The sequence below is a fragment of the Amblyomma maculatum genome, chromosome 11 (genome assembly GCF_055883805.1).
Source record: "Amblyomma maculatum isolate TAMU_Amacu chromosome 11, ASM5588380v1, whole genome shotgun sequence".
In the NCBI taxonomy this organism is placed as follows: domain Eukaryota; kingdom Metazoa; phylum Arthropoda; class Arachnida; order Ixodida; family Ixodidae; genus Amblyomma; species Amblyomma maculatum.
In genome coordinates this window covers 69383784-69408772 of record NC_139354.1, presented here as the reverse complement: position 1 = coordinate 69408772, position 24989 = coordinate 69383784, and the positions used below count along the sequence as shown (strand labels likewise).

Genomic DNA, 24989 nt, shown 5'->3' with positions numbered 1-24989 from the left:
CGTCGTACCACCGACGCCGGACGGAGACGCTGCATTTGACGTTGGCTTTTCCGCTATGCCCATTCAGACCAGCTGTGTAATGAGCACTGGAAGTTCTGTTGGGATATGACAAAAAAAATAAAAATGCTGCGTCGGCCGGGAATCGAACCCGGGTCAACTGCTTGGAAGGCAGCTATGCTAACCACTATACCACCGACGCCGGACGGAGACGCTGCATTTGACGTTGGCTTTTCTGCTATGCCCATTCAGACCAGCTGTGTGATGTGGGCTGCAAGTTTTGCTGTGATATGACAAAAAACATTCGCGTCGGCCGGGAACCAAACCCGGGTCAACTGCTTGGAAGGCAGCTATGCTAACCACTATACCACCGACGCCGGACGGAGACGCTGCATTTGACGTTGGCTTTTCCGCTATGCCCATTCAGACCAGCTGTGTAATGAGCCCTGCAAGTTCTGTTGGGATGTGACAAAAAAAATAAAAATGCTGCGTCGGCCGGGAATCGAACCCGGGTCAACTGCTTGGAAGGCAGCTATGCTAACCACTATACCACCGACGCCGGACGAAGACGCTGCATTTGACGTTGGCTTTTCTGCTATGCTCATTCAGACCAGCTGTGTGATGTGGGCTGCAAGTTCTGCTGTGATATGACAAAAATAAAAATGCTGCGTCGGCCGGGAACATAACCCGGGTCAACTGCTTGGAAGGCAGCTATGCTAACCACTATACCACCGACGCCGGACGGAGACGCTGCATTTGACGTTGGCTTTTCTGCTATGCCCATTCAGACCAGCTGTGTGATGTGGGCTGCAAGTTCTGCTGTGATATGACAAAAAAACATTCGCGTCGGGCGGGAACCAAACCCGGGTCAACTGCTTGGAAGGCAGCTGTGCTAACCACTATACCACCGACTTTTTTTTTTTTTCTTTATTGCCGTGAAACACAAAACAAAAATACACATGATAAAAAACGTCAACTACACTTGAGCTAACGTGTAAGTGGCTAAAATCTTTTCAAGTTCACTAACTCATCAAAGAGACAATGCCATTGTGGCGGATCCTGCTGCCTCATGAAACTTTCACGTATATAAACAGCACTTTCAATAAAGTTTTCACGCGAAGATCGTGTATCTATATCTGCATGACGCACCTGCATTCGTGTTTTCCACAAACTATGGAGGCCAAGAAGCATAATTAAATCATAAGGTGCATCATCGTTCTGCACTGGTAGAAATCTTATACCGTAAGGAGTTAATGGAAGCTCCTTTTTAATTGTCCTTTGGAGGACGTCCCATAGAAAGACAGCATCCCAACACTGTAAGAAAACGTGTTCAATTGTTTCCGGTTTTTTGCACAACAGGCAATTTGTTGTCCATGGGACGAAGATACCTTTTTCATTCAGCCAGGTTTTAACAGGGAGCGTATTAGAGTGAAGTTTGCAAAGGAATGTTTTAGCTGATGGCCTCACGGGCATCTTCTTAACTCTTTTCAAAACGTCCTGCCCTGGGCCTCCACAGTGTAATGCCCGATAAAAAGGCACCGGCAGCATCACGTCAATGAGATCTTTATACAGTTTTTTTCTAGGAATGTTGTAAAGGTAATCAAAAGAAAACCGCACTTCAAGCAACTTGCACGAAAAAACAACCTCGCGCAGGTAGCCAGTCACAGTACCAGGCATGTTTTCACATGACACAATCCATTCAGGGAGCAGCCTCTGTAATCGCACTTGCATCACGGTTCTTAAAAAGGTATCTTTTTGATCACGGAGGAATATAAATCGCGAAACCACCTGACGCAAGAACAGATGTGCAAGGCCAAGCCCGCCCCTTTTAACAGAAATAAACAAATTCGTCCGGGCGGTTTTTTCCCATGTGGATGCCCAAATAAAAACAGCAAAAACGCGGTGCATTTTCTGAATTGAGGTTCGTGATACACACAACACATTCATGAGGTACCACAGCCTCGAAATAAGAAAAACATTGCAAATAGAAGCGCGCGAAAATATTGAGAGTTGCCTTCCTTGCCAGGCATCCGCTTTTTCTTTCGCTCTGGATGTTTCTTCCATCCAGTGCACGTTGGGATCTTGATAACATTCTAAAGGCACGCCTAGATATCGTGTTGGGAGAGCAGACCATCGCAGCTTACAGAAGAAATCAGGTGTCACGTCCCAATCACCGTGCCAAAACCCAGAGCTTTTCTCCCAATTGATCTTACATCCCGTTTGATCACAAAATGTTTGGACGACACTCGTGGCTTCACAAATGCTCTTTCTAGTTGCACAAAACACTGCTATGTCATCGGCATATGCTAGCATTTTCACGTGTGCTGATTGCAGCTTGAACCCTAAAATGCGATCGCTATCAATGATAGCCAAGCAAAGTGGCTCTAAATACAGTGCAAACAGCAGGGGTGAGAGTGGGCAGCCCTGCCTTACCGATGAACGTACTGCGATGCTGTCAGTCAGTTCACCATTCACTATAATACGGGTCGTGCAGTTCGCATACGCCATTTTAACACCCTCCACTATGACGTCACCAAGGTTAGAATGTTCCAAAATGGAAAACAGAATTTCGTGAGAAACACGGTCAAAGGCTTTCGCCAAATCTAACTGCATCATGGCTATCTGACCACCGAGTGCATCAACACATTCTAGTACGGTTCTTGCGACATGTATATTCGTGGCAATGGATCGACCCTTGATGCCGCACGTTTGATGAGACCCAACCAATTTCTTTATTACGCTTTGCAGTCGTTTTGCTAAAACCTTCATGTACACCTTGTAGTCAACATTGGTGAGGCTAATCGGTCGATATGACCCCACCAACAGACGTTTCTCCGGATCATCTGTCTTGGGTATTAGAACAATGTGCGATGTAGAGAAAGACAATGGGACAGTATTACGTTCATAAGCTTCAGTGATTACACAGAGCAAAAACTGAGCCGCATACTGCTGAAACGTTTTAAAGAAGGCAGCGCTTAGGCCATCCGGCCCAGGGGCCTTCCCAGTTGTCAGGTCATCTATTGCAGATACTATCTCCTGCAACGTTATCGGTGTTTCTAGGCGCGCTTTACTTTCGTCATCCAGTGCAGGCATCAGTCTCAGAAAATCTGTTTGAAAGCCGCCTACAGTCTGAGGCTTAGCGCTAAGCAGTTCTTCGAAGTGCTCTGCTACCGCACGCTGAATATCTTTAGCATCTTCTGTGATATGGCCGGCATACCTTATACTCCTTATTTCTTTCTGGCAGGCGTATCTTTTCTCGTCTGCTAGCGCTCGTTTTGTCGGAACTTCTCCAGCCCAAAGTTTTTCAGCCCTTGCACGTATGACAGCCGCTGTGTATCTTTCGCTGTCGATTGTTTCCAACTCACTTTTTATCTCTCGTATTTTACTGGCGAAATGCCCTGGCACTGAACTTTCCATGCTCAAAAAAAACTGGAGTTGTTCATTCAGTTCTTTTTCTTTTTCTTTCTCTTTATGCCGCACCTTACTGCTCTTTTCTATGGATTTCAATTTGACCCACTCTTTGAAGCTGTCCCATTCCTCTGCAAAACTTACTGGTCGCATAGCAAGACGATTTTCAAACTCGGTCTTAACTTCCGTAAGGAACTCTTCATCGCAAGAAGTTTGGCATTCATTTTCCATAGGTACCAGTTAAAGCGCGATTTCTTTCCTTTGCGACCAAACACTGCACTCACGAGACAATGATCGCTGAAAGACACAGGTTTGACCTCATATGCAGTACATAGGGAAACAAGATCTACCGAGGCATACACCCTGTCCAATCTAGCATGGCTGTCACGCTGAAAGTGCGTGAACTCTGGCTGGTTTCCAGTGGAGAACACACTACCAACATCCTCAAGGCCATACTCATGCACAAGTGCATTCAACAGCTCGGAGCTTCTGTCTCTTCGAGGTTTACACTTCGCCGCTCGGTCCACAGCTGCGCACACACAGTTGTAGTCACCAAGTACAAGCAAGATTTTGTCAGTCTTCAGCCACACCTCAATAGACTCAAAAAACAATTCACGCTCACATCCTGAATTGGGAGCATACACACACACAACACGCCAGCATAAATTAGAGTAGGTAAAATCGGTAACCAAAAGCCGACCGCTTGGACAGGCAAAAACGGACTCTACGCTTACTCCCAGCGTGTTGCGTATAAATAAAAGGCATCCACCCGATACACCAACGGAATGGCATACACACACATAAAAGTTTGTTTGAAAAGAAGCCACCATACGGTCAGTGCTTTCTTGGCTCTCAATCTTTGACTCTTGCACAGCTGCTATATCTATATCATTATCCAAAAGGAGGCGACTGAGTTGGCATTGTCGCCTTCTCGCTCCCAGTCCTCTGACATTCAAAGTAGCTACATGTAACGGCGAATTAAGCTTGAAAGTCATGTATTAGAGAGAGACGCCCGTACCCGCATGGTGCCTACCTTCATGGTTGCATGGCTTCTGCTTCTGACGAACAGCGGCGTATGTATGCATGTAATGTCCTCCCAGCAGAATGTCGGGATGCATTCAAACGAAGTCCAAGCATATTGTTTCATTTTTGCTCACCCACGCACCACTTGGTTGCAGAAGGTTCCTGACGCTGGTCGGTAGGCAGCCGACCCACAAATCGTTCAGGGCACAACAAAAACTACGGAGGCGGTTTCCCCGCCTGCCGCGTGTCGGCCGAGAAGTTCGGCTTCGGTCTTAACGTGGCTCTTCGGATGCCAGAAGTTTTCGGCGGCGGCTCACCACAAACACCGCCTGGCAGCTGAGTCTCCTCCACGCTTTCCTCATGCGGACGTTTCGCGGCAATTAAGGCTGCTGTCTCCGGCCCAACCTCCATGGCATCAGTAAAGGAAGGCTCAGTACTGAGATGGTCCTCAGCGTCGGAAAATTTGGCTACGTCTTCTGACACTTCCTTTGATGCGCTTTCATGGTCCTGGAATGGTTCGTTCAAGACATGCCGAGGTTCATTCTTTTCATTTGAGACCGTCACCTTATTCTTTGTTAAAACCGTCATGGAAGGCGCGTCCTGTTTCGTTGACTGGCCTCTAATGTCAGCAGCCTCCTCCGCATCCGCCTCATCCATAATTAACTCGGACGAGTCTTCGCTGGTCCCAGGTCCGGCAATGCTAGCGTAGGTTCGTGCACACTGGCTGTCTTCATGCCCGAACCGTCGACAGGTTCCGCAGCGAGGAACCCGGCACTCTTTGCGGATGTGACCCGTACCCCGGCAGCGTAGGCACAACGGGGGTCTGCCTGGCACAATGACGAGCGCGAGCTCACCGCTAACATTCAACTGATGCGGCAGGTCGTCGAGCTTCATGCCAGCTTTCAGCTTCAGCGTTACGAGTCTAGTTGTAGAGCCCTTTTCTAGCATACCTTTAACACGCCAACGCTCCCGGGAAACTTCCGACACCTTTCCGTAAGGCGCAAATGCAGCACGAACATCTTCATCTGGCACGTTGTGTAGTAGCCAGTGAAGCTTGAGTCGCACGTCCTGGTTCGCCGGGTCAATCACCAAACAGCGACCGTTTTTCACAGACAGCTCACCTACACTGACAATCTTGTTGACGGCTTCAGTATCCTTGAGAGTGACGGCCCAGACGTGGCTCATCCGATACGCCCCCATAGCGATAACATCGGGGATTAGCGAGTGTTGTGCTAAAGCATCCCGGAAATCTTCCACCCGGTACGGGCGGGCCCTGATATCGGCGTGCAAAAAAACGGTATTCAAAACAAACCGACCTGTTGGAAGTGCAGGCAAAACGACCTGGTAAGTGTTGTCCTGTTCAGCAGTCCTGTTACCGCGGCCTGACATGGCCGCTGAAGCCGCTCCTGAGGAGCCCTGCATCCTGCGTCCGTTCACTGGCGTGGCCGGAAGCAGAATCACTATACCACCGACGCCGGACGGAGACGCTGCATTTGACGTTGGCTTTTCTGCTATGCCCATTCAGACCAGCTGTGTGATGTGGGCTGCAAGCTCTGCTGTGATATGACAAAAAAACATTCGCGTCGGCCGGGAACCAAACCCGGGTCAACTGCTTGGAAGGCAGCTATGCTAACCACTATACCACCGACGCCGGACGGAGATGCTGCATTTGACGTTGGCTCTTCCGCTATGCCCATTCAGACCAGCTGTGTAATGAGCACTGCAAGTTCTGTTGGGATGTGACAAAAAAAATAAAAATGCTGCGTCGGCCGGGAATCGAACCCGGGTCAACTGCTTGGAAGGCAGCTATGCTAACCACTATACCACCGACGCCGGACGAAGACGCTGCATTTGGCGTTGGCTTTTCTGCTATGCCCATTCAGACCAGCTGTGTGATGTGGGCTGCAAGTTCTGCTGTGATATGACAAAAAAACATTCGCGTCGGCCGGGAACCTAACCCGGGTCAACTGCTTGGAAGGCAGCTATCCTAACCACTATACCACCGACGCCGGACGGAGACGCTGCATTTGACGTTGGCTTTTCTGCTATGCCCATTCAGACCAGCTGTGTGATGTGGGCTGCAAGTTCTGCTATGATATGACAAAAAAACATTCGCGTCGGCCAGGAACCAAACCCGGGTCAACTACTTGGAAGGCAGCTATGCTAACCACTATACCACCGACTTTTTTTTTTATTGCCGGTCCTCGGCTTTCTCAAAACAAAGACACAAATACAATAATATGTACACAGTTATACAAGAAGCGAAATCCCCAAGAGAGGACCAGGCTTTGTCACATTAAAATTCTCTGAGTGTTGTCAAAGGCTCTAGCCTTAAGAGCCACTCAGGGACAGGATTCCGTATCTTCTGTATTTCTACAAACTTGCAGATGCTCTCTTGAAAATATATACGTGCTGGACGCGCTTCGGGGTCACAGTAGTACCCGGCTATACGAGAGCGCCATATACTGTGGAGGCCCACCAGCATGACTAAATCGAACGGGATCCCACCCTCATTTCTTGTTGGCAAGTACCTAATTCCGTGTGAATGCAACGGGAGCTGTTTCTTCATGGTCCCCTGTAGCACGTCCCAAAAATAAACCCCTTCCCAACAGTGCAAAAAAACATGGTCTATGGTCTCCGGTTGCTTGCAGATTAAGCAGTTTGGTCCCCATGGTAGAAACATCTCTTTTTCCTCCAAAAAAGATTTGACGGGTAGAGTTCCAGTGTGCACTTTAAAGAAAAAACTCTTGACTTCCGGCGATACATTCATTTTTTTAACCTTTTGCAACACATTACCGCCGGGGCCTCCACAGTACAAGGCCCTGTACAACGGCACCGGAAAGATATCATCGCAAACATCTCTGTACAATGTTTTCCTTTTTACGCTGCTCAAATATTCCTTTGAAAACCGAGTAGTTAAGAATCTGACGCTGGTTACTATCTCTCGGAAATAACCAAAAATGCCTCCTGTCATGCATTTTGTTGCAACTACATACTCTGGCAAGGCTCGCCCTAGCCTTACTTGGCACACTGTGCGCAGGAAAGGATCTTCAACATCACGGAAAAACAAAAATCTGTTTACCAGTTGCCTCACAAATAAGTGTCCCAGCCCTAGGCCTCCGTCTTTGACCCGTCTGAACAAGTTTGTCCGCATGCACCTTTCCCAGCTAGAGGCCCATACAAAAACCGCAAAAATTCGATGTACCTTTTGTATGTTAATTCGCGAGCAGTGGAGCACTTGCATCACATACCACAGTTTACTAATAAAAAACAGGTTACACACAGTGGCTCTTGCAAACACGGATAAATGAGTACTTTTCCACTTTTCTGCTTTTTCTTGTGTCTCTTGTGCCTGCCCCTTCCAATACTGTTCAGTATCTCTGTAAAATTCCAACGGGACTCCAAGGTACTTTACAGGGGTCGTACACCAGATCACATTAGCGAAAATATGAGGAGTATCCGGCCATTCTCCGTGCCAGAACCCCACGCACTTTCCCCAGTTCACCTTGCTTCCCGTGACCAAACTAAATCTTTTAACACCTTCTACCGCACTGCTAATGCTATCCTTTGTGACACAGAAAATTGCTACATCATCTGCATATGCTAGGACTTTCACTTCCGCTTCTTGCAGCCGAAAACCATGAACAGCATTATTCTGTATTATGTGCAAGCACAAAGTTTCAACATACATACAAAACAAGAGTGGACTGAGGGGGCAACCTTGACGCACCGAACGTTCCAAGTTAATGGGGGCCCCCAACGATTTATTAACAATTAACTTTGTAGTGCCGTGTCGGTACGCCATGGCCACACCCTCAGTGATAATAGAACCTACATTGATATGATCTAAGATAGAAAACAAAATCTCATGAGCAACACAGTCAAACGCATTTTCAAGATCTAGCTGGAGAATTGCCACAGGTACCCCAGTGACGTCGCTACACTCCAGCACACACCTTGCCTTATGAATATTGTAAGCAATCGACCTGTTCTTTATGCCACAAGTTTGATGAGGGCCAACAATTTCTTTAATAACGCTCTGAAGCCTCGCCGCCAACACTTTCATGAATATTTTGTAATCGACGTTCGTTAGCGAGATCGGCCTATATGCAGTAACCTGTCTGAGCTTTATAGGATCATCTGTTTTAGGGATGAGGACGGTATGGGCCGCACCGTAAGACGGGGGCAACTCCTTACGATCATAGGCATCATTAAACAGCGAAGTCAAAAGTGGGGCTAATTCCGTTTTAAACGCTTTGTAAAAAGTCGTTCAACTTCTTTTTCACTAATTCGCCTCTCCAAGCTTTCCTTTCGGGATTCATCGAGCCTAGGCATAGCGCCGAGAAACTCGCCTTTAAATCTGTGCACGTCAACTTCATGTTGTGCGAACAACGCCTGGTAGTAATCAAAGAAAGCATGATGGATGCGATCGCTATCGGTCACTACCCCACGCGCTCCTTCGATCTCCTGAATTTCGTTGCGTCGTGTGTGCGCTTTTTCCATTCCTAAAGCCCGCTTAGTGGGCGTCTCCCCTGCAACCAATTATTCCGCTCTCGCCCAACAAAAAAACAAAAAACATTCGCGTCGGCCGGGAACCAAACCCGGGTCAACTGCTTGGAAGGCAGCTATGCTAACCACTATACCACCGACGCCGGACGGAGACGCTGCATTTGACGTTGGCTTTTCCTCTATGCCCATTCAGACCAGCTGTGTAATGAGCACTGCAAGTTCTGTTGGGATGTGACAAAAAAAAATAAAAATGCTGCGTCGGCCGGGAACCTAACCCGGGTCAACTGCTTGGAAGGCAGCTATACTAACCACTATACCACCGACGCCGGACGGAGACGCTGCATTTGACGTTGGCTTTTCCCTTTGCCCATTCAGACCAGCTGTGTAATGAGCACTGCAAGTTCTGTTGGGATGTGACAAAAAAAATAAAAATGCTGCGTCGGCCGGGAACAAAACCCGGGTCAACTGCTTGGAAGGCAGCTATGCTAACCACTATACCACCGACGCCGGACGGAGACGCTGCATTTGACGTTGGCTTTTCTGCTATGCCCATTCAGACCAGCTGTGTGATGTGGGCTGCAAGTTCTGCTGTGATATGACAAAAAAACATTCGCGGCGGCCGGGAACCAAACCTGGGTCAACTGCTTGGAAGGCAGCTATGCTAACCACTGTACCACCGACGCCGGACGGAGACGCTGCATTTGACGTTGGCTTTTCTGCTATGCCCATTCAGACCAGCTGTGTGATGTGGGCTGCAAGTTCTGCTGTGATATGACAAAAAAACATTCGCGTCGGCCAGGAACCAAACCCGGGTCAACTGCTTGGAAGGCAGCTATGCTAACCACTATACCACCGACGCCGGAGGAAGACGCTGCATTTGACGTTGGCTTTTCTGCTACGCCCATTCAGTCCACCTGTGTGATGTGGGCTGCAAGTTCTGCGGTGATATGACAAAAAATAAAAATGCTGCGTCGGCCGGGAACCAAACCCGGGTCAACTGCTTGGAAGGCAGCTATGCTAACCACTATACCACCGACGCCGGACGGAGACGCTGCATTTGACGTTGGCTTTTCTGCTATGCCCATTCAGACCAGCTGTGTGATGTGGGCTGCAAGTTCTGCTGTGATATGACAAAAAAAATAATAATGCTGCGTCGGCCGGGAACCGAACCCGGGTCAACTGCTTGGAAGGCAGCTATGCTAACCACTATACCACCGACGCCGGACGGAGACGCCGCATGTGATGTCGGCTTTTCCGCTATGCCCATTGAGACCAGCTGTGCGATGTGTACTACTAGTTGTGCTACTATGTCACCAAAAAAGCAAAAATGCTGCGTCGGCCAAGAGTGAAACTCGGGTCAACTACTTGGAAGGCAGCTATGCCAACCACTATAGCACTGACGCCCGACGGCGACCACGGTATTTTATCCGGCCTAAGTCGTCTCAGACCGGCTGTGTGTTGGGAACAGGAGAAAACAAATGCATTGGCCATAGGTCAAAGGCGGTGTTCGCTCACCTCGACCTGACAGTTCCAGCTGCCCCGAGGCACGAATACAGAACGCATCCGCGCCTATGGGCAATAAAACGCTGAAATAGTTTAGCATATAATAAAAAAAATGTATAAAGCCAAAATGAAAGAGAAGCATTGCAGTAAACGGAACAGGTGGACCGCCGCTTTTGTGCGTGCCATGAAAACGTTGGGCGCGTGAGAACATCTAAAACAAGTAAATTCTTTTTATTATCTCTCAGTGATAAATATGTTGGGTGTAAAAAAGGAAATGGAACGTGAATAATGTCCTTTGCCAATACTCCTCTCAGGAGCTTCCTTAACCTCTCAAACGTGCACAACCAAGAAAGAATGGGTTTCATCCGGATTTCTTCCAGTTATGTTCTAGCAGATATCAAGAAATAAATTAGTTAGTGTATAGTGTATGACCCAAATGAAAGACAATCGACTGTTAGGCGAGAGAGGCTGGATTCTAAAGATCGCCAACGTATCAGGATGAAGCATAGTATCAGATAGGCGGAAAAAATCAGAATGTTAGCGCTGATTACGTGGCCACCGCTGGCACAAGGCTGGTTAAATTTTTAGGATATGGAAGATATCTTCTTAGCCCTGTATTTGAAGTAGACGGGCTATTGATAGTGATAATGATCAGCAACAAATGATATCCCCAGTATAGTTGAAATAGTATCTAGAACAACGGCTTGTCTGACATACATTGGTTTTAAAAAATGGTCCCTGTAATATATAAATCATCAAGGTACTGACTGCTTTTTACATATTCAAGAAAGCACTATGTCCATGGTTACTAATCATTCATGCTTTTCTTCTAAGAGGTGGTTGGATTGGCTTGGGATAAAAAGATTCGTTGAGTGTTCAATATTCAATACTTTCTTGAATATTTAATCTCTGGACATCATAACCTTTACCCTTAATCCAAGAAATATTCTCCGCTCACATAATGCTTCATCTGAGAGTGTCTATACAGGATTAACAGAGATATGGCGGGTTTTCTGTATTTTGGACAACAGTTTGTAAATTGTAACAGTTTTCTAGCAACTAATGTCTTTTATCTCCTCTGCAGGATTCTTCGTTTTCCTTCCTTAAACTAGCGAATACAAATGGCCGTAATTATTTACCGCTCGGTCGCTGAGACCGTCTGAAACGCCTTTTTTTATAATAAAAAGAAAATATTATTCCAAGACCGCAGTATTCACTTAACACTGGTGAAGTCAAAATCTCCGGCTTTAAACGCATAACACGAGAGTGCTATTAGCGAAAGTTTTGCGCAGCAGTCATTACTAGTGTAGCCATATAATTCAGTAACGTCTCCACATCGCTGAAAGTCTTTAATGGCTCCTGTGACCCGCACCTCTTGAGGTGCTTGCACTTTCTTGCTTCGTGAATCAATATTTTATTGATTAGTTACTCTTTAATTACGTACATGCTCGTCATCGTGCCGTCGTGAGCTAGAATACGTACTATACAAATGATCACACGACATAGTTATAAAGCCCAGATTATTTTAGCCCAAGTGATACGCTTGCTTGGCACATTGAGTAGCGAGTCGGACCCAGAATCTAAAGTCACGTAATCTAACTCGGCCTAAACTGAATTTTATGTTCAGCTCAAATCATTTACGTTTCAATTTCGTTACCCCACATGCAAACTTTTTAGGGAAAATGAAAATTTTCGCAAAAATAACGTTGGCGCCGGCACATGTGCTTCCGGTGAACGTAGCAGCTTAGTTCAGGCTTCTTAGATTTGCCTTTCGATTGCCAAATAATCTTCAACAGCGCCGCAATAAGGTTCCATGCTGTCGCTAAGACCATATTGTAAGCGTTACGGTAACACATTATGATGCAATATGTCCAGAACACCTGGCGTGATGTTCAGTGTCAGCTATGCCCTAGCGAGGTCAAGATACATGTATAGATTTTATTTTAAAGCCCGCTGCGCTGTCCCCCATTTCAGGCTAGCAGGGATGTGACAATTGAAGCACGGCGTTTCAAAAAGGTTTGTTGCATATACCCTTCTTGTCATCATCATCATCATCAGCCTGATTATACCCACTGCAGGGCGAAGGCCTCTCCCATATTTCTCCACTTAACCTGTGCTAGCTGCATCCACTTGACCCCTGCGAACTTCTTAATCTCATCCGCCTACCTAACTTTCTGTCACCCCCTGCTAAGCTTTCCTTCCCTTGGAATCCAGTTTGTTACCCTCAGCGACCATCGGTTATCCTCTCTTCGCACTACATGTCCTGCCCATGTCCATTTCTTCTTCATAATTTCCACTAGAATGTCGGTAACGAGAGTTATTTCTCTGGCCCACTCTGCACGCTTTCTATCTCTTAATGTTACCCCGACCATTTTTCGTTCCATAGCCCTCTGGGTTGTCCTCAAGTTAAGTAGAACTCTTTTGGTTAGCCTCCACGTTTCAGCCCCATAGGTGAGTACCCTTCTTGTAAGAGCAGCCAAATAGAGCAGCAGCATGTAAGAGCATATCAACTGATGCAGTAGAATATGAACTTGCGAACGTGATAACTTTGTAAAGCGAAAATAATAACAGTTTAAAGTCAAAGTTAAAGGGCTCAATAAATGCTATTCACTCAAGCAAGAAAACGCGCAGTAGGTAACCCATAATTTCTCTCTGCAGCACAGAGTTCTTGAAGGTTGCTTCATGAACACAGATCATATCGGTGACCGAAACATACGCTTCTCCTCTCCACCCTCAACTACGCCGGCGTGTAAGGAAAAAAATGAAGCAACAAAAGGCGTGACGGCGCCCTATACCGCCTGCGTCTCTTAGGAGCGTCCAATGAGCTGTCGCATCCACCAGGGCCTGCTGACGTCATTGTATACCCAGCACGCGAAAAAATGTCCCCCTAACCGGCTGCGAGTGTTTTCTAATCTAAATATTTTTTTTCATTTAAATGTAAATAATAGTTAGATATTTTTTGTTAAATTTGCCTTTGCCAATCTTTTAAATTTACCCGAATGCCCACAATACCACACATGTAAATTTCTTGCATTACAGTATTATCGCAAGTAAAATTACAAGTACTCTTTAAAAAATAAATTTCTTCTGCAAGCTTCTTCTTGCTTCCGACTCTTTCCTAGAATATCTCAAAACCCACCTGAAACGTTCTGAACACATCCTATCGAGTAGACGTTCCTGCCGGCGCTGCAGCGAAGTAATAATATGAACGGCACGTGTTCATACGTAAAAATGTCTAGAAAAAAGAATGTACAGGCACGAAAAGGGCAGAAACTTTCGTTCTAACAGATACAGGATAGAAGCCAGCACACCCACCTAGGGGGCGGCCTGAAGTCGTTGGACTAGTGCGCCTTACTTGGCAGCTCTGATTAAACCTAGGCGAATTTCAAAATTTGAGCTAGACAGCTGTATCATAAAATTACTCGGTTCTTGTCTCGGGACTCTTCCCGCACATCAGTCTTTCTCCCACGCACAAAATAAGGGCGGTACCAATGATCAGAAACAGTTCAACATCTTCTTAAACATGCCACAATGCAGCAGCCATTTTTTCACGAACGGAGCATCATGATCAATGTCGATTACTAACCAGTACTGTGTGTAAATCTCTTCTGCGTGATACTATTTGTATTTTAACATTAAAAGTTTATGTTTGAGTCTTAATCTTCTACGTTAAATTGTATTTCTTCCAGGAGGGCTCTTCAGGAGGCCTGCTGCTTTCACACGAGCAAATGCCTTTATCGCATCCATAAAATTACTCGCGACACGTAGGATTTAGGATATAATATAACCTGATTCCTTTAGTGAACGTGACACAACGTTTTTCTGACATAAGAAAAAAATAGCGCTAATCCTTATAAGGCACTAGCAAGCAGCCGACCATCACATCAGCGCACCGTAATTAATGCTTTTTAGGCAAGTTGTTAAACGAACACCCAGGACTTGAACGCAGGTATTGATCTAACGCTGCCACATATGTGATAAGAGAAATGAGCCTGGGTACTACCAGGCTCATTAGGATTGTTTCTTGTGGCTATACGAGGCAAGTTGCCTGCGCCTCTTTCAAATTTGTAATATTGAAATAAAGCTTTATTGAACTGCAGAACGTATACTTTCATTCCACGGGGATTCGCGCAAGCACTGCATAATTCGCATTTTTATTCCCACGCTAAGAACAGGCGTCTATTTCGGTACCGCGGATAAGCGTCAGAACGACGAACAGCGAGCGTAAGGTCTTGGAAGCGGCTAATCTTTCAAGCAGTATTTTGTACAGGTTCTTCGTTCTTCCAATCGCACTTCCACTTGCTACATTGTGATAGCCAGAAGAGACAACAGGAAGCAGAGACTAGCCCTCTACAAAATATAAAATAATGTTATGAGCAATTTTTGATCATTTTTCTTCTTTGCTCCTTTATTTCTTTCTTCCTATCCTTCTGTTCTTCACTTCTAGAGCGTAGGGCAGCAGGCCCGAAACGTCATTCGTTCTACGCCCATTTCCGCATTAATCGTACCTCTTGATTTCCAATTTCGTCCTTTGTTGTGTCATGCCTCGATAGGACTTTGTCTCGTTAGGCAGTTCGTGACTACACCGGGCTTTTTCCCCTCGTTTGCAATATGCCTGCATCATTAGAGAAACTCGAATTGAAAATCAGCAGTTATGCTAAAACCTCACAAAGAATAATCTCTCTCTGTTTCAACCCTTGACTGTACTCGGCCGGGCAGATAGAGGCCAATTAAAAAAGTAGCGTCCGTCCTAATTAAAGTTTCAATTAGCATGCGGAAAAGCACTCGACGACGTCCGAGGGGTGCCAGAGAAATTACCTTTCCGCAATAAGCATGAATTACGCCCCCACAATAAGCATAAAAAAGCTCTGATGGGAAAACGCGCGACACTGCTCGCCTTCATGCGTTTTCTAAATAAAGTGCCGCCGTGCCGCTGTAATTGCTGTGCGCTTTGCTACCTTTAAAATGATCCTACGCTTGTTAAGAGCAGAAAGCGATAGCAGTTACAGATTCTGTTCGCATTAAGCAGTAACCTTTCATACAAAGGCTTGCTTCTCTATGGGTGACAAAGGCAAGGGAAGGCAAGTGTAGCAGGGGCAGCAGAAATTCAAGTGGCAGTTGATGGATGTAGCTGGTCCAGGACTGGGTTACTTGGAGCGATATCGGAAGCCTTGTGCCCTGCAATTAGTGTAGCCAAGCTCAAGGTGATGATAATGATGATGTATAGCAGCGTACACGCCAGGGAGTCCCACTCTTTTTGCTTTTCTTGTTTCATTTAAAGCGAGATCCTTATAGGTCTCACAAGAAATAAAAGCTGTCGCAGGGAGTTCTCGCAGATAATATCCGCAGAATGTATCGCCGGAAGTCGTGGTACCAAAATCGGACGGGACGTCGCGCGAAGGTGTATCTCATCATGCATTATATATCAGCTTGAGTAGTGCTAATGAAAAGTAATACAGTGTTACACTTGAAGAACCCAAGTTTGAAACTTCTAAACCCCTCTAAAATGGCGTCATCATAGTGTTAGTCGCTTTGGAACCTTAAACACTCCTAAAGACACATAAATCCTATGACATTAGAATGAGCCACGTAGTCGTCACTAGTCTTGTTGCCACCATCTCATATTCACAAAAAGAAAAGTTAAAAATTATTTATACAGTGTCATTCGATTTATGAATTTAATGGTAATTGTATAACATTATGACTAAGTCATGCCAATTTATGCATAATATGGATCACAAAAAAAGTATCATGTGGTTCAAGATGACCGCCAAAAATAGAAGGTGTGGCATCATACTCAGGTGATAAACTTCAACCTGATTAAGTAACTTTCAACGCATGAATAAGTAACGCATGACTCAAAATCAGTATAATTTACAAGAAAGTGTGCGATGATGTTACGTTGGCGTCACATGAAAAACAAATCGTCGCGTGATTAAAGAGGACTTAAAAGGATGAAATTACACAGTAGGGAAGTGCAAAGAAGTGGGGTTCAGGACCATTTTGCAAACTAAATATTTCAAATCTCAGTCACCTCAATAAGAAGTGTCACGTCATTCAGAATGACTCGCAAAATGTGATGCCGTCAGGGCTGTCGAACCGGAACCGGAATCGAAACCAAATTTTCGCCCGTAATCGGAACCGAACTGCACCCGAATTTTTTCTGCCCTCTTGAAACTGATCCCGAACCGGAACAAATTGCAGGATACGTTTCGAACCGGTTCGCGGTACGGTTCCGACCCACTTTTGCTGGAAACTTACATTCACTATTTTTTCTTTTATCTATGCTCTTCTTGCTTATTTCCAAAGCGCCACTGCACACCGCAAACATCACAACCATATTGGGAAATCGTCCCTTGCAACAAGATGACAAGGACAATAGAAAATGTATTGCTGCGTGCATAGCACAGTCTTTGATTGTTTTACATGTAGTAGGAGATGCTTCGCTAGAAGAATAAATTGGTATAAACTTTTGAGTACCAAAAAGCGCTGCAGAAAACATTATTTTCCTTTCTTTGTTTCGGCGTGTGACAGCTTTAGTTGGTTGTGTTCCCCATCCTGCTCTGATTGTCGGTCTCTCACAAATATTTCGCTGAGGTCTGTGCAATGAATTGGATCCCGTCACACCTGACGACAAAGCAATAGACGGACTACTCTATGTATTTTCAGCTCTTATACGCCGAAAATCAAAAGAAACCTGAGTGTTGAAAAAGTGGGGTAAAAAACCCGAAGATTCTGAACCCGTTTGAACCGGTTCGGACAGGGTAAAATAGGTTCGAACCTGAACACAATATATATGTCCGGAGCCGAAACCAATCCCCAACCCAAAGTATGTGAACCCGAACCCTAACCGAACTTGAAAAATCTCCACTTCGACACCCTGATGCCGTCACACTTCCGTTAGGTCAAAGAGAGACATCCCTTTATTAGGATATGAGAAACAGGGAAAAGCCACACCCGAGTCATGTGACAAAGAAATGGCACGTGATTTTGGATGACTTGCGAAAACGTGAGCACGTCACATTAAAGTCACGTTATAAAAAACTGTCACGTGATTCAGGATGACTTACAAAAAGTATTGACGTAATACTGGACTCGCGTGACAAAGTGGAGACAGAATGATTTGGAAGGTTACCACGCCACAGCGATTATGACCGAGTTTTACGTTAATTGATCTCACCAGCAGCAATAAAAAATTCTTTCGCTTTTCTAACTGAAATAAACTTGTGCCCTGGAAGTTGCTAGGGATACATGATGACCTTAATTGCACTGCCATGGGAGGTAGCTTCAAGATCAGACACAGGGAATAGCAATGAGAGAGCTGTGGTCCGGTGCTATATACACATCCCCGTGATTGGTTGTTTCATTGTTTGAGGCATATTTGCGTTCAGGCATCTGACTCAAAAGATATTGGGTACGCCTCTTCGCTGCGGCTGTGCAAGAAAATGGTTGCGAAAAAAGAATCCGCAAATAAATGATGAAGCATTTATCAGTACGCAGATACTTAAATACGTACAGTATGACATATACATTCCAGAATATGGCCCACAACAGGATACCAAGATGTAAAGTAAAACTTATGCTACACGACGAAAGGAACTTTAGAAATAATTATGACAATTTTATTGCAAATATATTAGTTTATGGTGTTCAGTGTAAGTGTGAACAAGTTTTCCCATTTGCAATTTCCGGAACATATTAATGGCAGCTAAGTCTGTACGGCGTAAGGTACTGGTGGTCCGATTTTCTTTGACGGCCACTTTAATATGCAACTGTGTAACATTCCTAGAAACTTTTACTAATATATTGATGCGAATAATGCCATTCAAAGCATAGCAACGTGTTTTTATGCTGACCATGTGCTCCCAAAGAGCAATTTTCATTGCGGTGAAAATTCGAGTTGGGACGTGTTCATCTAACTGAGAGGCAACTGTAAAGATGAGATTGTTATGAGCAAATAGTCGATGTTTGTATTATCTTCCTATGCACAAAAAGTTGTGCTGTTAAGATAGCCATAGAAAACCCACAGTGATGCCATTTTGGCAATAAATAGCTAAAACCTACAAGCATTCTATGGAGGTTTCTATGAACTCATTCATTTCTAATTTGCACTTGTACAATATGCTAAGACACGTTCAAAGCTAGATTAATTTTAGAGACAGGTGTTTGTACAAACTCTCCAGTTACGAGTCATTGATGTGAACAAGGAACTACGTTTTAGTTCTACGCATTCAATTTTAAACAGTGGCAACCATCACGATCATTTTTCCAGAAATACTGACTTCTGGATTGTGCTTTAAGATTTATGGTGTATCGTGTGTTGTAGTTACGCTTATTTATGCATTAAAGAGTAAATATTTCTGTATTCGGCCTCTGTCTACACTTTATTAGTCACAGCTATTGTGAGGCACTCTCAGTTCCCGTACATATAAGTGAAAATTGAAGGACCGAATATCCTTTGTATAAGAACAGAGTAGCGACAAGCCAAAGTTTCTAGTGTTTAATCTTGAGACAAAGCAAGGCCTGTTCCCGATGAATGAACAAGAGGTGAGTGTGTAAATAACCTTTCCACAGGACGGGCAAACCTGCTGAAAAAAGGCAAACTTCAACCAAATTAATTTTGCATTGACGCGAAAGAAACTCCTTGTCAGCTGCCTGTAAGATAATGCACAAAACGAGTCCCTTCCTTGAGGCAATGTTCGCATTTTAACAAACATGCTTGTGAATGGCATGGTTTCTCAGTGTGTATCTTTAATTTCACTTTTTAGTGCTTTTTACGAGACGTAATAGTTAGTAGCAACTAAGAGCGTCATAACTGTTTCATCGCAATGTGCCCCATTATGGCCCTATTTCTTGTCCTTTTCATTTCACCTGGTGCAGAGCAGCAGACCAGATGCATCACGTTCTGATCTAACTCTCTGCATTTCCATTCAGTAATTCACTGCACCAATCTATCGATCTCAAAACGTTTTTTCTATGAAGTACAGACATTTTCCGCAAAACAGCAACGAAGAAAAGTCTGAAGCAACCCAATAAAGCTCAGACTTTTAGATAAAAGCAGGAGGGCACCTATACACAAATTTTAGACCACCTCCAAGAAGCTCAATAAGATTTTCTTAAAATTCGATTTTGTCGCCGGGCATAAATCGCATTTGTGTATAATATTCTAGGCACGAAAACAACGTGAGGCCTTTGGAATTTCGCTCAGGAAGCGTACACTACAAATATACGTACACGCACAAGTCATTGCATACGTAATTGACCGCACAACAATGATATCTCCGTCTATTATGCTTTATCTTTATTTCGCGCCAAACGTTCAGCGAAAGTCGAAGACCGAAAGCCTGCGGTTTATTTACCGGATGCCGCCCGCGCATCGTTTCAAGAACAAATGCCACCGAAGAACATTTTTTTTCGAAGGCTGGAGCATTGCGCACTGGCAAACGAAACGACTTTTTGAGAATATATGTTCGAAAACAACTTTTTTCAATCCTGCTTGCGGCGTGCTATTGCGGCTTGCTTGAAAATGTAACAAAGAAAATAAGTATGATTCGAACGTGGTTCAGAGCACTACAAATATATGAACATCGGACGTCGCTAAAAAATTCGCTTCTTTTGTATATTAGTTTGTCTTTCCCGTGAGACCTTGAATTTGTAAAACGCCACCTGAGATAAACCTTGATGGATGGCGGGGGATAGAATGGCTCTATGTTTGAATGCATAATAAAACAAGGTATTGTGTGTGCGCACTAGATGTGTTGAAAGGAGCCTTCAGATTCCGGGCAGGTTTTTCTCCACCGCACCAGAAGTGGTTCAGGAAACGGTTCAGCTTTATATTCAGTTTAAACTTTTGGAGAGTGTAAACACCAGTGTCACCCAGGAGAGAATTGAAGAATATTCCTCCATTCACTCTATACTATTTCATGCAACGGACCAAGACCCACAAAATAATTTCTAACCTCGATCGGAACGGGAAGGATTCCGCAAACATGTGGCGGAGAATCAAGAGCAGTAGTTGACGAGGGCACCGGCACCCTACTATAATATAATTACAATTATTTTTCACGCTGGCTAGCGAGAACATCGCCTTACATTTTTACCGAGACATTAACACTTATAATTATATTTACATAGCATGACTTTTCAATACGTAGCACGGTCGTTTTTTTTTTTTTGTCATTCACACTCTGCAAATATTCGGGTCCTACACAAAGCATTTCTTGCACATTCAGGACCGTCTTTTGTAATATAATTTACATACCTGTCTTCCCTTTTTTGTAGTGTTTCTTAACAACCGCCACCTTTATTTTCTACAAATCCATCACTATCGATCGTTTGGCTTCCATCCGGCTTATACCCAGAAATTTGAGACAGTTCCAGGGAATTAGATTCGAATGTAAATTTCTCGAACGTGTTATTACTGCCGAAGCAATATAACCGCCGATATCGCTTCTGCAGGCCTCTTGTTTATGTTATTTATTTTCAAATAGAGAACCCATATATTTTCTATGTCTTTAATCAATGCTTGTTGCGGGCGGAGGACTAACTTCAGCATAAACGTTTTGCTTCCACGGGAAGATTCTATTATTCTATGAATATTTTCTGAAAAATATCGCTGGGCACTACAGTGGCATTACAGTTTTCAACAACGGAATTCATTCGTTTTCTTTGGAAAATTTACCTATAAAGCTGTTTCTTGAGCTAGTTGGTAGCTTTTGCTCATTTTTGGCGAAGCCTGAGGTGCTAAAAAGACAGAGACTTGAAAGACAGACAGGGCACAGCGCTGCGTCCTGAGGGTCTCTCACGTCCCTGTCTTTTTTTGCGCTTCAGGCTTCGCCAAACATGACCCAACTTACCTGCCCTGTGTGAACACAGGTCCTTTTGAAAGAGCAGTTTTGAAGATAATAACATTTACACCAATAGCATTGTGAAGCTACCCAAATGTGGTCAACTTACAGATGAAAGTATATTACAAAATATCATAGTTGCCCAGCAAACAAAGCTGCAATTGTTTGATTACGACAGATCCTGTTTGATCCAGAATTATTAGAAAGTAATTTTGCACACGCGAACAGAAGACTATCTACATGCGCTTATTACCCTAGCGGTCTAATTTATTCCGAAGACCTACCTCCTACCTTGTTCCGTATGGGCCATGTCGGGACATCATATACTGGTATTTAAAATTCTTTCGCTGACAGTGGGTTCCGGGAAGCAGAAAAAAAAAAGTTTATTTCACTGTCTCCAATGAAGAAGTGAAAGGCGGAATCCAGTCAAAGGGAATTCATATATATTAACACTTTCTTCATTTAGCTTTGAAACATTTACATGCAAGCAGAGTTTCTTACGTTTGTCCTGATGGAAGTATCTCGAGAAAAATGCATTTTGCGGAACCATAGCTGGAACTGCTGCACTCTACGAGGCTGCATAAAACTGAGGATATTAAGGTTGTAACTTCGCAAATATTCAGCATAAGGTAACTCTTGTATATTACGTTCAAAAATATTCCTCTTAAGACTCCTGTAAAAACGGAGCATTTGTTTCTTTTTTATTCATGCTCTTCTATGTAGCATAGAATGATGCTGTCCATAAATATTAAAGTAGGTCATGGAGGCTATTATCTCTGAGAAACCGGAAGGGCCCTGGCAATAGCTTTGCCCATTAGTCGCCTTTAAGGTTCTTCTTTCGTGACCCCATAATACGTTCAACCCATCTAATCTGGTTCTGTATAGGTGCAACACGCTCATAAAAGGTGGTGAACATGCACCCCACCGTCCGACGTGGAACACTTACTAGGGCATACGCTCTGCACTGCGTCCTCTTGGGAGCTGTATCGGCACGTAATCGGAAGGTTGGGGGGGTAGCCCTAAAATTGTAAGGAAAACTTTAGGGACATACTTGAGCTTCGCTGTTTTGGTTATCAGGCGATAGCATTTCACAAACAAGGACGATATTCTTCACTTTATAATATCCAATTTTATATATATTTTATTTTTGAATTTCTTGTATGCCACTACTTAGAATCAGCAAACATTGGCTTTCCGTTGCGAGACGTTTGGCGCATTTGAACGCATTTTTCGCTTTTCTAATTATTCAAATTATTTATCATTACACAGTGTATATTTTCTTAATTACCATCTTCATGGATTGCTTTTTCATTCTGGGCACTTTTGGACACCTTCAAACCTCCTTTTTTTCATTTCTTTACTTCTTCAAATAATTACAAGAATTTTTACGTCATCGTCGCCTGTCACAACCAGACAATCAACAATTATTGAAAGTTAGAAACATACGGTGTTTTTACCGCAGCCCACGATTATTTCAAACTGATGGTGCCGACTCGGTCGATGGCACTTCGACGAAGCGAGCTATAAAAACTATCGCTTAATACCTCCTGAAATTTTATTAGGTTGTGAATATAGCGGGACAATCAATTATAGAAATAGCAGGGCCGGGGATCGAAAAGGAGACTTGCGGGGGACGCACTCATGCTTTGGGCTTGGTATGTAAGGGCGTCTCTTTCCCTCTGAACAATATATTCTCAGCATTTCTTGTGTATCTAATGATAACGTCTCAATATTTTCTTACCTTCAAAACCTAATATCTACCATTGCATCAACCCAAAACCATGCAGCTAGATTTATCTTCTCTGGCTAATCTCGCGATCCTATCCTCGCTTGTCTCTCGTCGCCCAAACTTACAAGCGCAACTTAAAATATTTAGGCAGTTTATTTCATAAATTTTGTCATGCCTTATCACCTAGCATTACAGTCATCACGCCGATTCATCGGACATTCAGTCGAATCAGCGACACCCTAGACGTTTATCTGCCACATCCCCAAACGTAAAGTACCTCATCTCTTTATTATAATTTTTTTCGCGAGGACAGCCATCGACGGAGGTATCTCACAGCCTCCAGAGATTCAGCGGAAATACTACTTTCTTTAAAAGGGTACATATCTGTAAACTCAGTAGGAACACGGGTAGAGTAAAACTTCATTTCAATCTGTTGCGGGTGGTCTATTGCGTACCCCCAGTCTGCTATACCTCCTAATGTCTTGGACTGTTAGTTGCTGCTCTGCCACCGCTTCAAATAACAGATGCGTGTCCGTAATCTATACACGGTCCGGAACTTATATCAGCAGGTACTGGTTATGCTTTTGGCTGGGTCCTACGAAAACTTTAGTATTCTTAGTAGTAGTTATGGTGACGTGGGCTTTGAGATAATTTGCTTTAGGTTTCTTTTCGCTCTCACTCTTCGACAAATTCTGCCAGCGTGTTCAACTCAGCATATTCCTAACAATCTGGAGAATAAGTTTTGAAAGGTCTAGATTATTGGCTTACAGACAGCATTTATAAAATATCTAACCTCTTTCCGACGTAAACTAATCATAGATAAATTTAACGTTGTTCTTTCCACGGCTGCAACACGGAGTAGCCATTTGACCAACCCGAATTAACAAAGAAGCGAGACACGGCAGATATATATAAGCGGGAAGGAAGAGCGCAAATAACCTTGTATAACAACGTCGGAAAGGTGACAGTGGAAATTATCTTTAAATTTAGTTGCCGGACGCCAACTTTCAAGTAGCATTTAGCGGTGGTCTGTCACAGCTGCCTCTTTTACTGAAGTTTCCATGCTAATGAACAGGCCTCAAAATAAATGGAGATTAACGCCGCAAGTCGTTGAAGCAATCGTGATCACCACAACTGTAGAAGAAGGCAGAATAAATCAAGGTAAGTTGCGGAGTGATCAGATCGCGTCCTAATTAAAAAGGAGACATTAAGACTGGAGCGTCCTGAACTGTGGAACTCCTACGGGTGATTGTCGCTTACAGCAGCGGAGGGAATTCCGAAGCAAAGCTACCCAGCGGGAAGCCAGGTAAACCGCCTCATTACTTAGTGTGCAAGGACTGTGTCGGCGCAACTAGCGGAAAGGAAGGTTATAATCCGTAATGACTGTCGGAGGCCTTTGTACTGCACGGCTTGAGTTCGAATAAAGACACTAATGACCACTCCCCCTCGTACATACCATTAAGGCAATTCGTCCGGCGCTGCCCATGTTTCAAACAGTAGATTCATTCCGTCTCATCCTTTCATTGGCTAAAAGCCGTGATTAGCTTAATTTGCAGAGTGTGTCACTAAAAAGCCACGATAACTCTGGGCTAAATAAATATGAAGCCAACTGTAAGCGGAACCCTTACAAAAACAGATATTGAATTTCTGTTACGCACGTAATGTGTTTTTGATGAGTCATCAACCACTCAAAGGAGATTCAAGATTAGATGTGTTTTAACATCAGATCCGCAACAGACTTTCCTTTGAGATCACACAAGAAGTTTTGTGCTTGGAAAACGCAGCAGTATTTTTGGGTAGGAGCTAATGTGGAAATACATTGACTTTCTCAAATGACGAAAAGTATACATCACTAAGTGAATATATATTCATTCCTTGTTAACTGCACACTTTCAGAGCCCTATGTTTGCATTTCTGTTTAGCATATGTAGGATGTTGCCTAAGAAACAACTTTTATGCGTTCTAACATGAGA

The 24989-nt window shown here is 44.1% G+C and overlaps 1 protein-coding gene and 10 non-coding genes across 11 annotated transcripts; all 11 read right to left on the bottom strand.

Annotated features, from left to right (window-relative positions):
• Window positions 1-127: 127 nt before the first annotated feature.
• On the bottom strand, window positions 128-199 carry TRNAG-UCC (transfer RNA glycine (anticodon UCC)). Its single transcript has one exon. It is a non-coding gene; the product is annotated as a tRNA-Gly (tRNA).
• Window positions 200-302: 103 nt separating this feature from the next.
• Window positions 303-374, bottom strand: TRNAG-UCC (transfer RNA glycine (anticodon UCC)). The gene has a single exon. It is a non-coding gene; the product is annotated as a tRNA-Gly (tRNA).
• Window positions 375-484: 110 nt separating this feature from the next.
• On the bottom strand, window positions 485-556 carry TRNAG-UCC (transfer RNA glycine (anticodon UCC)). Its single transcript has one exon. It is a non-coding gene; the product is annotated as a tRNA-Gly (tRNA).
• A 5451-nt stretch (window positions 557-6007) lies between these two features.
• TRNAG-UCC (transfer RNA glycine (anticodon UCC)) lies at window positions 6008-6079 on the bottom strand. Its single transcript has one exon. It is a non-coding gene; the product is annotated as a tRNA-Gly (tRNA).
• A 110-nt stretch (window positions 6080-6189) lies between these two features.
• Window positions 6190-6261, bottom strand: TRNAG-UCC (transfer RNA glycine (anticodon UCC)). The gene has a single exon. It is a non-coding gene; the product is annotated as a tRNA-Gly (tRNA).
• Window positions 6262-6365: 104 nt separating this feature from the next.
• Window positions 6366-6437, bottom strand: TRNAG-UCC (transfer RNA glycine (anticodon UCC)). The gene has a single exon. It is a non-coding gene; the product is annotated as a tRNA-Gly (tRNA).
• A 287-nt stretch (window positions 6438-6724) lies between these two features.
• Window positions 6725-7820, bottom strand: LOC146174098 (uncharacterized). The gene has a single exon (XM_084584204.1). The coding sequence runs from the start codon at window positions 7670-7672 to the stop codon at window positions 6725-6727; it is 948 nt and encodes a 315-aa protein (XP_084440330.1). The 5' UTR covers window positions 7673-7820.
• A 1188-nt stretch (window positions 7821-9008) lies between these two features.
• On the bottom strand, window positions 9009-9080 carry TRNAG-UCC (transfer RNA glycine (anticodon UCC)). Its single transcript has one exon. It is a non-coding gene; the product is annotated as a tRNA-Gly (tRNA).
• Window positions 9081-9191: 111 nt separating this feature from the next.
• Window positions 9192-9263, bottom strand: TRNAG-UCC (transfer RNA glycine (anticodon UCC)). The gene has a single exon. It is a non-coding gene; the product is annotated as a tRNA-Gly (tRNA).
• Window positions 9264-9904: 641 nt separating this feature from the next.
• TRNAG-UCC (transfer RNA glycine (anticodon UCC)) lies at window positions 9905-9976 on the bottom strand. Its single transcript has one exon. It is a non-coding gene; the product is annotated as a tRNA-Gly (tRNA).
• Window positions 9977-10086: 110 nt separating this feature from the next.
• TRNAG-UCC (transfer RNA glycine (anticodon UCC)) lies at window positions 10087-10158 on the bottom strand. Its single transcript has one exon. It is a non-coding gene; the product is annotated as a tRNA-Gly (tRNA).
• Between the last annotated feature and the right edge of the window lie 14831 nt (window positions 10159-24989).

Bases quoted from the DNA above. Each gene is read 5' to 3' on its own strand.
- LOC146174098 (XM_084584204.1), bottom strand. From the start codon at position 7,672: ATGCAAGTGCTCCACTGCTCGCGAATTAACATACAAAAGGTACATCGA.